This window comes from Notamacropus eugenii, chromosome 5, assembly GCF_028372415.1.
Source record: "Notamacropus eugenii isolate mMacEug1 chromosome 5, mMacEug1.pri_v2, whole genome shotgun sequence".
Lineage (NCBI taxonomy): Eukaryota > Metazoa > Chordata > Mammalia > Diprotodontia > Macropodidae > Notamacropus > Notamacropus eugenii.
The window spans coordinates 36,755,821-36,769,337 of record NC_092876.1 but is presented as its reverse complement, the minus strand read 5'-3'; the positions used below and the strand labels follow the sequence as shown (position 1 = coordinate 36,769,337).

General features: G+C 43.3%; 1 protein-coding gene across 4 annotated transcripts in view; it reads left to right on the top strand.

Moving 5' to 3' along the window:
- MORN1 (MORN repeat containing 1) overlaps positions 1–3,647 on the top strand; it is a 217,263-nt gene extending 213,616 nt beyond the window's left edge. For 2 of the 4 annotated variants that reach the window (XM_072608582.1, XM_072608580.1), the window contains exons 14-15: positions 2,521–2,692; positions 3,511–3,647. In XM_072608582.1, coding sequence (XP_072464683.1) covers positions 2,521–2,672 — 152 coding nt within the window. In that variant the 3' untranslated portion in view covers positions 2,673–2,692; positions 3,511–3,647. Of the gene's footprint in view, positions 1–2,520 lie in introns of all 4 variants that reach the window. The other 2 variants (XM_072608581.1, XM_072608579.1) reach the window with 1 other exon arrangement.
- The last annotated feature ends 9,870 nt before the right edge of the window (positions 3,648–13,517 follow it).

Sequence of the window (13,517 nt, the reverse complement as noted above, 5' to 3'; positions counted from 1 at the left end):
TATCCACCATGCCACCTTACTGCCCTGAACCCTGATCATGTTCCCTAAAATTCTCTGAGAGTACAAACTGTCCTGTGGAGTCCTCTGAATGTTGGTTTGCATCCCTTATCCTCTTGCAGATTAATAAGTATTTGTTGAACTGAAACCCAACATCAAAGCAGCACAGCAGTAGAGGCAATCTAGCTCAATCTCCTCATTTTACAGAGGAGGAAACTGAGGAAATTACTTGCCCGATGTCATTTGATTTGTGAATGGCAGACCCAGAACTGAACCCAGGTCCTCAGCCTCCAGTTTCAGAGCTCTCACTTATGTTCAGCCATACAGCCTCTCAACTAATAGAGGATTGCCCTGGTCAGCCAGCATCTGGAATGCTGTGTCCTGGCCTGGGCTGCCATGTTTAAAAAGGCATTGGCAAATTTTGGCATGACCTGAAGAAGGCGGCCAGCATAGTTCAGAGACCACTATAGAATATCTGACGGAAGGCACTGAAGGGTCCTTGGCCTGGAGAAGAGGAAACTGGAGGTGGTAGGAACAGACAAAAAGATCTTCAGTTTGAAAAGTCATCATGTGTAAGGGAAAATAGATATACTCTTCTTGACCCTGGAAGGGGAAGTTAGGACTAATGGGGAGAATTGCAAAGAAGTCAATGCAGAGATAGACTTCCTAAGAATTAGACATAGAGTGGGAGGCATCGGCCTCTCTCTCCCCCTCCCTGGAAGTCTGTAAGGACTTCCACTCTCCGGTGATGTTAGAGTGAGAATTCTTCTACAGGCATGGACCATTCCTCTAAGGTCCCTTCCAGCTCCAAGACTGGGATTCTCTTATCACAAGATTGGAAGGGAATTGAATTGGAGGATTGCCAGAGTCAAAGAGAAACCTAACCCATGAGCCCGTGGGATGTTCATAGAGTTTCCAGGAATGCTTTGTGTCGTTAGATGCTCCTGGAGGAGATAATATCTTTAATGGAGGAAGGAAGGAAAGGAAAGATGAAAAGAAGGCAAGGCAAGGGAGGGAATGTGAGAGGGAAAAGATGAATGTAAGTGGGAAGGAAGGAAGGAAAAGAAAGAGAGAATCTGAATATAGTATAATTATAATGATCAAATGTGACCCCTGAAGAAAAGAAAATTTCCCTTCTTCCCTTTCCTACAAAGAGACCATGAGGGTGGAATATGGTACCAACTGTTAAACTTATATTTTGCGTAGTTTTGCTAAGCTGGTTTTCTTTTACTCTCCCTTTTATTTATTTTTTTATAGGATGGCTCTTTGGGGGCAGGAGCAGGAAAGAAATATATTTGGAAACAAAGGTGATATGGAAAAAAATCAAACCATATTAATAAAGAATTTGATTTCTTTTAAAGCCAGTGAATGTTCTGCATTAAATAAGATCGTAGCTTTAAAGCTGAAGGAGGGGGAGAGGTCTTAGAGACCATGGAGTCTCTTTACTTAGTCATTTGACCAACTGAGGCCCAGAAACAGGAAGTGATCTGCTCAAGGTCACACAGGTAGTAAGTGGCAAGGCAGAGATTTGAACCCAGGACTCTCGCAAACCCAGGGCTCTCCAAATGGACAGTTTTTTAAATCTCATAATTCTAGCATTGTGCTCCACCTTTTATGGGGCAAACCACCTCCTGCTGACCCTGCTTGCAGCAAGCAGATGCATTCCTGGAGTGCTCCAGCCAAAGAATGTTTTTATGTATTTTCCAGTGCCAAAGAAAACCCAGACCAGTGAGCCCCAGCAGCAGAGCAGGGCCCTGCCCACCGCCGCCAAAGCCTCCTTGTTTCCTATTTTCTTTCTTTATGGTTTCCTCTGATTTTGAAAGGCTCCAGATTGTTTGCAGAAATGAAAACCTTTCTTTTAAAAATAAAATCTTAAAAGATCTTAATTTTTTTCCATTGAACGTTTTGAAAAGAAGCTTCTAATAAACAGTCCAGTGGTGTTTCTTCCCCAAGGTCTAGTCACCTCCAGCAGCACCTCCAACATCCCACATGCCCAGTGAAGAAGAGTTTTATCGGTGCCTCTTGTTTTAGTCATTTCCAGGTCTATCCCGCCCCCACTCCCTCCTCATCACAAAGAAACACAAGACAAAGTCACCCGCACATTTGCCTCTGTGGACTGTGAATGCAACTTTGGACATCTCTAGCCCCTCCACCTCTCTGTTTCAAGGAGGAAGGTTTTTCCGTGCTTTTTTCTGGGGCCAAGATTGGTTGTCACCATTACTCTAAGGTCTCATTTCATTTTTCATATATTTGTCATTTTCGTTATAGCAGTCATTGTTCATATTGTTTTCTTATTCTTCCTTGAATCAGCTCCTACAAATCTTCCTGTGCTTTTCTGCCCCAAGAAGAGACACCTTTCTCTGACTCCATACCATGGTGCAGCCTAGTCATGGTTCACCATGCATTGGTGAAAGAGAAGGCTGCTGAGCCATAGATAGTTTGTGTGGATCCTCTGCCCCGCAACTGCGTCATCAGACCCTCCTTCCTGACTGAAAAAACCTTTTCCTCTCATTTCTCTCCCAGGTGAATATGTCATCATGGTGCAGGAGATAACTACACCACCCTTCCTGGGCAAGACACTCCCTACTGCCTTCGCGCACCTCAAAGTTTTGCCAAGGAAAAAGCAACCACATTCAAGGGATTCCTCAAGAAGCCCCACTCCCCCTTTTGAGTAGGACCTGCCAAGCCACAGGAGGTGATGCTCCCCCCTTTCCCATCAAGCCCCTTCTTCTGGGTCAAGTCTTTCCACCTTGACTAAGATGCTCTGGGGTCCAGCAGCTCAGAACCTGGTACTTTCATCCTGCCCCTGAGTAAATGGCTCCTGTTCCTACCCACCTCATCTTCATTTGTATCTGATTTGAAAGAAAGTACTGTATTTTCTAACAAATGCCCTGATAGATCCTTAATAAGGGATGGCCCACCATATCACTCTACTCTGTTGTTTTGGGAACAGAAAATCCAACCACATCTGGATTTCACTGAGTCTCCAACAAACCCTTTTCTAAGCTGACATGCATACGGTTTTGATCTTTCTTCCCAAATTTGCTGGGGAATAGACCAACTCCCAAAGTGTCACTCTTATTGGCAGTAGACCCAGTGTCGCTGATGGATCATCTCTAGTAGACATCCTGACCTCTTCCAACAATGGACTGCCTCCATGGTTAAGTCACATATCTCACCCCCTCCAGCTTCAGGCAGGCTCTGACATCAATCTGGGCCCAATGTCTCCATTCAGCTGCCTGTCCTCCATGGTTCAGTGCCTAGGGTCCCAATAGAAGGGTGAAATCACAGGACAGAATCCTTTTGAGTCAGGAAATCCTCAGGAGTCCATAAAGCACATGGAAAGTCATGTGTACCAATGAATTCCTATTTCCCAGGTACTTTGCTATGCAAACAGAAAACCAGGGGCCAGGTGGTACATTGTATGTGCCATGCTGGACAAGAGAGTGCTCCCTTTCCTTGTTGTCCTTTCCACTGTCTCATTTCTAAACCCCCCAATCTGTTGGGATGCAGTGACCAGTACCGGTGTCAGAGAACTCCTCCCTGGACTGGAGAAACTTGCCACCTGAAGAGCTCTACACTGAAGACCCTCTAAGCAGCCCCAGCACTTTAAAAAACATTATAAATAACAATGATGCCTTTGTTCTTTATATGACTGTTATTTCTACTTAATTTATATATTTCTGTCATCTCCAGCCACCCCCAACCCAGGGCCAACCCAACTTTTTTTCCCTGGTAAAAAAGAAAATCAATGACTCCAAACCCACCAGTTTCTGCCTCTGATAAAGTATACAACATTCTGCCCCCACAGCCCTCCACCCCTCTACTAAAAACCAGCATTCTCCCTTTTCTAGAACCAAGAAACCTCACTCAGTTCATGCTAATCTTTCTTTGCTCCTCAGTTTCCCTTATCTGTCATTTCTTCTGGTGCAATAATATTCCATGATGTTCCTATGCCAGTTTGTTCATCCATCTTCCAATCAATGGGCACCCACTTTGTTTCCAATTTGTCTGTTGGTTTGGGTTTTGCTACCACAAAAGGAGCTTCTAGAAATAATTTGGTATATATGGGGCCTTAGTTTGTGTCTCTGATCTCTAGAGTTGTAGGATCACTTGGTCAAAGAGTATGAACAGTTTTTTTTAATGAGCCAGATCCAGTTCTCTAATGAGACCCTTGGGATCTCAGGTTCACCACTGGATGCATTGTGTTGTCTGAGTACTGGCACATGGAGCCAACTCAAGCCATGGTCCAGCTGGTTTCCCAGGTAATGCCATGGGCACCAAATGCACTTCTGGGCCCACTGGTTGGCCTATATTCTCACTAATGGAACATCCCCTAACAATATTCAAGCCCAGAGCAAGAAAACATTTCCCGCCCATAATATGCTCCCTTCGAGACAAGGAAACGCACCAAATTCACACTTGCTGGTACAGGGGAAAGTCATAACCCAGTCGCTAACAGTGGAGAGGAATCCAGAGGCAATAAAGACATAATTGTTTTTTCCGGAAACATTTTAGGTCTTTGGTGTCCTATTCTTAAGGCACGTGTCCCTGCAAAATTCCTCCCTTGTCTGTCGGAAAAGTAAAGTATTTGCAGAAGACATTCTCTGTGGAGCAAGGACTTTCTTAGTAGCAGTTCTAGGAACTTGTCTTCACAGACAAGTGGAGGGGAGATGTAGGAGGCAGCCACTTTCTGTGGTCAGTAGGATGATGATAAGCATCACTCATATTCTTCTAGAAGATTTAAGTTCTTCTCCCTCGTTTCTTCCTTCCTTCTTTCCTTCCTTCCTTCCTTTCTTTCTTTTTCTTTCTTTCTTTCTTCCTTCCTTCCTTCCTTCCTTCCTTTCTTTCTTTTTCTTTCTTTCTTTCTTTCTTTTTTTCTTTTTCTCTATCTACTACTACTACCACTACCAACCACTACTATTACTACTCCCAATACTACTACTTCTGCTACCACCACCACTACCACTATCACTGCTACTAGCAGCACTGCTACTACTACTATCACTATTACTACTTCTATTTCTTCTACCACCACCATCACCACCTGCTAGTCATCTAGCTAGCATTCATATCACATTCTAAGGTTTGCACAGCACTTAACACATCTCATCTGATCCTCACAACAGCCCTGGGAATTAAGTGTCATTACTGTCTGTCCCATTTTGGAGATGAAGAAAAGGAGGTAGGTAGGGGTGATGTGAATTGCCCAGAGTCACACAATTACTAAGTGTCTGAGGCAGAATTTGAATTCAGATCTTCTTGCCTCCCAAACCTAGCATCTATCCACTAAGCCACCTGGCTGCCTAGATGTTTAACAAAAACATGATAACTAAGGTCAGCCTAAGAAGTGGTTTTACCCCCATTTTACAGGTGGGCAGACTGAGACTCAGAGAAATCAAATAGTGATCAAACTGGGATTTGAACTCAGGCATCCTTGACTCCAAATTCAGCTCTTTCAAATTGTATCTATATGTTCTCCATCTCCCAGAAGAAATGGAGGAAACAAGCATTTATTAAGTGCCTACTATGTGCCAGGAACCATACTAAGCATCTCATTAGATCTACACAATGGGAGGTGGATGAATATCATAATGCCCATTTTACAATGGGGGAAACTGAGAAAGTGATTTACCCAGTGTCATCCAGTTAGTAAGTATCACAGGTCTTCCTGATGCTATCTCTGAGGGACAGATGAACATCTGCTGTATGAAGCTTTTTGTTGTGATAAAAATTTTTGTCCTGTGAAGCCCAGAATGTAGCCCCTCCTCACCTACCCCTTTCAGAATCTTCCTCTTCCTTCAGAACTCGGTTTGGGGGCTGCCTCCTCCCCTTCCCTTAGCTCAAAGAATTTTCTTTTTCTTCACAGCTTCCTAGAACACTCTGACTGGATCTGTCCTTGGTTGACATCACAGCCCACCTTGTGCAATACTCATTTGCCCCTCCAGGAGAATGGAAGCTCTTTGAGGTCAGGGACACACACACTCTCTCTCTCTCTCTTTCTGTCTCGTCTCTGTCTCTGTCTCTCTCTGTCTCTCTGTCTCTCTCTCTGTCTCTCTCTGTCTGTCTCTCTCTCTCTCTCTCTCTCTCTCTCTCTCTCTCTCTCTCTCTCTCTCTCTCTCTCTCTTCCTCTCTTTCTTATCTTTAGCACCCTAACACCCAGAACACAGAGATATTTGGCACCTACTAAATGTTAGTGGAATAAAACTGGAGCATTAGGCCTTTGCTGGAATCCTGCTCTGTCCCCACATGAGCTGTGTGACCCTCACACAATTCGCTTCACAACTCTGGATTTCGAGTTTCTTGTCTGTAAAACAAGGAGCCGCAGACCTGTAGCTTGCTGGGAGGTCAGAGACCACCTCGCCCAAGGCCCTCATTTTGGACATGAAAACAAAGGCTCAGGGGAGTCAAGGGATTTGTCCACACAGATATTTGAGCATTACAGGCAGGATCTGAACCCGCGGCCTCTAATTCCAGAGCTGGAGCTCTTTCCCTTACCCCATGTAACTGGACAACTGAGTTGACCTCTGAAGCCCAAATCTCTGAGTTCTTCATCCATAATCCTGTAATATACAATTTTTATCCAGGATGGCTGAACTTACACACTTCTGGTGGCAGACTTGGCAGCCCTCATCAGTCCCAAGCAGACCAAACTATTCCCCAGCTTCCCCCAAATCCCTGAAATCTGAGTGAGTATGCTGTTTTCTGAGCCTTCATCTCATCACTAGAAGCATTCATCCTGGTTGGCATGCCTAGGGGGCAGTGCTGCTCAGTGGGCAAGGGATCTCAACCAGACCCCTAAGTTTATGAATGCAGAGATTCCTTTTTCTGTGGTCTCAGAGGAAATTTCGCCAGAGCCCGAGTTGGATTGTGCACAGATGATCCCTTGTTTGCTCCTGACATGCTGCCCATTCCAAATTGGAAACTCGCCTCAGCCTTCCTGAGTACTTACGTCTCAAACAAAGAGCTCTTACGTGGGTGGCGGCGGGTGGCAGGGAGAGAATTGTGGGGCAGGGGGCAGAGAAGGCCTCCTCCCACAGCAATCAAGGCAGTGGGAAATTCATTTTCAGGTGATAAACCAGAGAGGAAAAATTGTATTCACATAGAAAGATAAGCAGAAGGTGGCCAAAAAAAAGAAAGGCCCACATACCAGTGACAGAGTAAAAACCAATGACCATATGACCCATTCACCCCTTCCCCAATGGCCATTCTTCATGCCCTTTAGCCCCCACACCCACTCATTGCCTTTTTTGCCTTCTGCTGCTTCCCTTCTTTGCCGTTTTTTCCTCAATAATGTTACAAAAGGCTGGCTCCAATCTCACCCCTGGCACAAAGGCCACACTGTTCACCAGCAAATAGGCAGAAAGACTGGGCACCGCCTTAGGTGTGAACCAGCCCCCGCCAGTCCAGAATGCAGAGAACTCCACGGACTGCAAGATCCAACAACCTCAGCCGAGAGGGACCAAGACAGGCCCAGCCCCACACATGGAGTGCTAAGCATCCCCACGGAGAGATTTGGAAACAGCACCCTTGAAAACCTGAAATTACGTTCTTTGATTGTGAAGCGGTAGTTTTTCTCTTGCCTGCTTGGTGGTGGAAGTGCTAGGAATGATGAACCAAACAAGATGTCATTTAAAAGGAATAAATAGGAAGCCTTAGAATTAGATTCAAAGCTCCACAAATGCAAGAGATTAATAATTTGTGTAGTGTTGTAAGTTTTGCAAAGTATTATCTATCTATATATAATCTATAAATTACATGTCACCATTTATAGATTATACAAATTATGTGTTATATGCATCACAGATTATATATACATATATCACTTATCTATAGATTGTATGTACGTATATATCAACCATAGATTATGTATAATATATCACCTATTTATAGATCATAGATACATATATCATCTATAGATTATCTATATACATATCACCTATTTATGTGTGTTTGTCCTTCATTTTTGAAGAAGACCATGACATCGGAGAAATGATGGCATGACTTGCACTTGACTTTGTTTTGAGTGAGAGAGGGCTGTGCAAGGTCACCAACCTCACCTTCTCCTCCTGAGCCATCTGGGTCCAGTGGCCTGATATTCATGAAGATGACTGGAAATGGCATATACATACATACATATATATACATATACATATATATGTCATCTATGGATTATAGATACATATATAATCTCATTTGGTTCTCACAGCAACTCTGTGATGTAAGTACTATTTTTAGCCCCATTTTACAGATGAGAAAACTGAGGCAGACAGAGGTCAAGTGAATGAAACAGTTGCCCCGCTGAAAGAGATTTGAGAGTTTGAACAGACTGATTGTTAGAAATCGGTCCTGTGACATGAAAAAGGAAGTAGCTGACTCTCTTTTAGGCAACACTGTAAAGTGTAGGAGGGAGGTGATGGGTCCCTGTGCATTCTGCCCCAGTCAGATCCCAGAACACTAGTGCAGTTCAGCGTTCTGTCCTGGATCCTGCATGTCAGGTAGTGCGCTGATAACCCGGAGCCCAGCCAGAAGGAGGCAGCCAGCATGGTGAAGAGCTTTTAAAGTCCTGCAGAAGACTTGGGAGAAAGTAGCCAAAGAGCTGTTCAACTAGAAGAGAGATTAAGCTTGTTCCACTTGTACCAGAGGGCAGAATTGGAAAGGTAGAAATTTCAGAGTCCAGACATAAGGAGAGAGAGAAAAAAAATTTTTAACAACTATTGTTCAGTCATATTCAACTCTCCATGACCCCATTTTGGGTTTTCTTGGCAAAGACACTGGAGTAATTTGCCATTTTCTTCTCCAGCTCATTTTATACACGAGGAAACTGAGGCCAGAAGGATGAAAGTGACTTGCCCAAGGTCACCCAGCTAGTAAGTGTCTGAGGCTGGATTTGAACTCGGGAAAATGAGTCTTCCTGACTCCAGATCCAGCACTCATCCTTTGCATGGGTAGCTGTCTTTTAAAAAACAAAACAACAACAACAAAAAAGCAAAAAACAAAAAAAGATTGGAGCTAGCAGAAAGAGAAATAGGCTACCTCTGGAGGTAATCTTCAGACAAAATCTAGATGAATAATGCTGGTTGAACCAGTCGGCCCCTGAGGTCCCTTCCAATTATTTTCTCTGATGCTGATTCAACTATTAAAAGATCAGCCAGTCATCTGCACAGATACATGTATAACGGAAGGGGCTGTTGCCCTCTCTTAAGTACAACTGAATCACCAAATTAGTAATCCAGTCTGGAATAGGATTACAGCTCTAGAAATGGAAAGAAACCAGAGATTAGCCTATACCCTACCTGTGATCCCATTTTACAGATGAGGAACTTGAGACCAAGTGACTTGCCAATGGTCACATAGGAAGAAAGTTTCAGAGGCAAAATCTGAACCCAGGTCCTGTAACTCCAAAGCTACTGATCTTTCCACTGCCCCATTCTGTTCCTTTAAGTTTTATATAAAGTACTCTAAGACAAGACTATGGAAGACTTTACATGGCAGAAAGAAGAGTCTGTATTTTGTCCCAAAGGCAACAAAGAACCACTGACAGTTTTATGAAGAGGGAAGTGAGGTGGTCAGACTTGAGGCTTCAGCAAATTCTTTTGGCTGCAGGGTGAGACCAACCTGAAGGGCATTGCAGCAGTCCAGACCCGAGGGGATCAAGGCTGGAAGCATGAGTGCAAATGGGAAGAAAGTGACAGGGACACAGAATCCACAAGACTGGACAAATGATTAGACAAGTACTCAGTAATTATCTAAAATAAATACTAATTAAATGTTAAAGCAGGATAGTTTTTTTGCTCCTGGAATATAATAGCAGGACAGTGACTTATTTCAACACTGTTCTTATTTCAATTTAAGTCCAATAATGCTTGGCCAGCCATGAAAAGAAGAAGAGGTAAAGGCCAGTAGCTTAAGGGGATGGCAAGGCCCAGCGGCAGCTATTTTAAGGATAGGAAGACAGAGCAGTAGGCAGTAGCTGCTGGTTCCTAGAAGTTCATCAGCTTTCCTGGGACTTATAGACAAGTTTCTACTCACTGGGCTGTCCCATCTTACTGATTTTAAAATGATGGAAGAATTTCAAGAGGTTGTGCTCTTTAAAAAATGTCTTTAAAATACTATGCACCACTCACTTGTAATGAGCCGGTGTCTGTCTCCCCATTGGAGCTGAAGGGGAAGAGGAATGGAAGGGATTACTGTACTATGCGGCTCTTCCTTTTCTCAAGATAAAAACCCAACTTGGAAAACCCAATGCAGAAAAATGACATTCCAACTGAGGACAAAACAAACTTTCCACAAGTGAGGCAGCAGCCAGCAGTGTTTCCAGCATGTCAGGGGACAGAGCTTTGCTATTTCATTCTGAAAAATATAGTCATAATTTTCTTTTTTTTTTAAATTTATTTAAGTTTTCAACATTGATTTCCACAAAATTTTGAGTTCCAAATTTTCTCCCCATCTCTCCCCTCCCCCCACCCCAAAGTGTCAAGCATTCTAATTACCCCTACCACCAATTTGCCTTCCCTTCTAACATCACTCCCTTCCCTTATCCCCATCTTCTCTTTTGTCCTGAAGGGCAAGATAAATTTCTTGTTTCCCTATTGTATGCAAGAACAAAACTCAACTGTTGTTCCTAAAACTTTGAGTTCCAACTTCTCCTCCTTCCTCCCTCCCCACCCATCCTCATTGGGAATGCAAGCAATTCAATATAGGCTATATATGTGTAGTTTTGCAAATGACTTCCATAATAGTCATGTTGTGTAAGACTAAATATATTTCCCTCCATCCTATCCTGCCCCCCATTTCTTCTATTCTCTCTTTTGACCTTGTCCCTGTCCAAGAGTGCTGACTTCTAATTGTTCCCTCCTCCCACTGCCCTCCCTTCCATCATCCTCCCCACCCTAATTATCCCCTTCTCCCCACTTTCCTATATTGTAAGATAGGTTTTCATATCAAAATGAGTGTGCATTTTATTTCTTCCTTGAGTCAAATGTGATGAGAGCAAGCTTCACATTTTCCCTCTCACCTCTCCCCTTTTCCCCTCCATTGAAAAGTCTTTTTCTTGCTTCTTTTATGAGAGAGAATTTGCCCCATTCCATTTCTCCCTTTCTCCTCCCAATATATTTCTCTCTCACCCTTTAATTTCATTTTTTTAGATATGACCCCTTCCTATTCAACTTACCCTTTGCTCTCTGTCTCTGTCTCTGTCTCTGTCTCTGTCTCTCTCTCTCTCTCTCTCTCTCTCTCTCTCTGTGTGTGTGTGTGTGTGTGTGTGTGTGTGTGTGTATAATTTCACCAACTACCCAGATGCTAAAAAAAAGTTTCAAGAGTTACAAATATTGTCTTTCCCTGTAGGAATATAAACAGTCCAACTTCAGTAAGTCTCTTGTGATTTCTCTTTCCTGTTTACCTTTTCATGCTTCTCTTGATTCTTGTGTTTGAAAGTCAAATTTTCTTTCCAGCTCTTTTCTAGGTCTTTTCATCAAGAATGCTTGACAGTCTTCTATTTCACTGAAAGACCATTTTTTCCTCTGAAGTATTATACTTGGTTTTGCTGGGTAGGTGATTCTTGGTTTTAGTCCTAGTCCCTTTGATTTCTGGAATATCATATTCCACACCCTTCCATCCCTTAATGTAGAAGCTGCTAGATCTTGTGTTATCCTGATTGTATTTCCACAATACTCAAATTGTTTCTTTCTAGCTGCTTGCAATATTTTCTCCTTGACCTGGTAATTCTGGAATTTGGTTACAATGTTACTAGGAATTTCTTTTTTTGGATCCCTTTCAGGAGGTGATTGATGGATTCTTTCAATATTTATTTTGCCTTCTGGTTCTAGAATATCAGGGCTGTTTTCCTTGATAATTTCATGAAAGATGGTATCTAGGCTCTTTTTTTGGTCATGACTTTCAGGTAGTCCCATAATTTTTAAATTGTCTCTCCTAGATCTATTTTCCAGGTCAGTTTTTTTTCCAATGAGATATTTCACATTATCTTCCATTTTTTCATTCTTTTGGTTTTGTTTTGTGATTTCTTGGTTTCTCATAAAGTCATTAGCCTCCATCTGTTCCATTCTGATTTTTAAAGAACTATTTTCTTCAGTGAGCTTTTGAACTTCCTTTTCCATTTGACTAATTCTACTTTTTAAAGCATTCTTCTCCTCATTGACTTTTTGAACTTCTTTTGCCAATTGAGTTAGCCTATTTTTAAAGGTGTTATTTTCTTCAGCATTTTTGGGGTCTCCTTTAGCAAAATGGTTGACTTGCTTTTCATAATTTTCTTGCATCTCTCTCATATCTCTTCCCAATTTTTCCTTTACCTTTCTTATTTGATTTTCAAAATCCTTTTTGGGCTCTTCCATGGCCTGAGACCACTGAATATTTATTTTGGATGTTTGGGATACAGAAGCCTTGACTTCTGTGTCTTTCCCTTATGGTAAGCCTTGTTCTTCCTCATCTGAAAGGATGGGAGAAGATATCTGTTCACCAAGAAAGTAACCTTCAATAGTCTTATTTTTCTCCCTTTTTTGGGCATTTTTCCAATCAGTTACTTGACTTTTGGGTTCTTTGTCAAGAGTAGGGTATACTCTGGGGATCTGTAAGATCTCAGTTCCTCCAAGGTGGCACAATCAAGCGTGTACACTGGTCTGGAGCAACCAGAAACTTTTGTGCGCAGAATCTGAGTAGTAGAGTTTCCTCTCCACAACCACTTGACCTCCAGTTCCACCAAGCTGGCACTGGGGGCTGAGATTCAGATAAGCTGCTCAATTCCCCCAGGGACTTTCAAGGGCGGGGCAGGTCGCAGGACTGCCTTTCAATGTGAGATAAAGATCAGCTGCTCAATTCCTCCAAGAGCATTAGGTTTGGGCAGGGCCACCACACAGAGCTGAAGTAAGGATCAGCTGCTGAGTTCCCCCAGGGGTTTTATAATCCAGCGATGGATGTTGGCCACTGTGGTAGCTGCTCCAGGCCAGAGCTATGGGAAGACCCTCCTCATTTTTCGGCCAGCTGAAAAAACCCTCTCACTGACCTTTGGCACTTGTGGGTTGAAGGATCTGCACAGCTCTGCTACTGCCACAAGGGATTCTGCCCCTGAGGCCTGCTCCTGTCCTCCTCCCAGCTCCGTGCCATGCAGCCAAGGCTGGGTTGGGTTCCACTCCCTGTCTGGTGCAACAGACCTTTCCCATTGGCCTTTCAGGTCACCCTAGGCTGGAAATCTCCTCCACTCTGTTGTTCTGTGGCTTCTGTTGCTCTAGAATTTGTTGAGAGTCTTTCTTTACAGGTATTTTATGGGCTGTGGGGGAAGAGCTAGTGTATGTGCTTTCTACTCTGACATCTTGGCTGCACCCCATAATTTTCCAAAGTCCCAAAACACATGATGGCAACAAGCAGACTAAGCATTGCCGGGTCCATCAGCCAGACCAGGGCTGGTTGAAGGCTCTTGGCTCTAGCAGTGACCTGTGCAGAGGGGTCAGGCATGTGGGACACACAGCTTATAGTCAAGGATCACTGAATTTTTTTCTAAAATATCA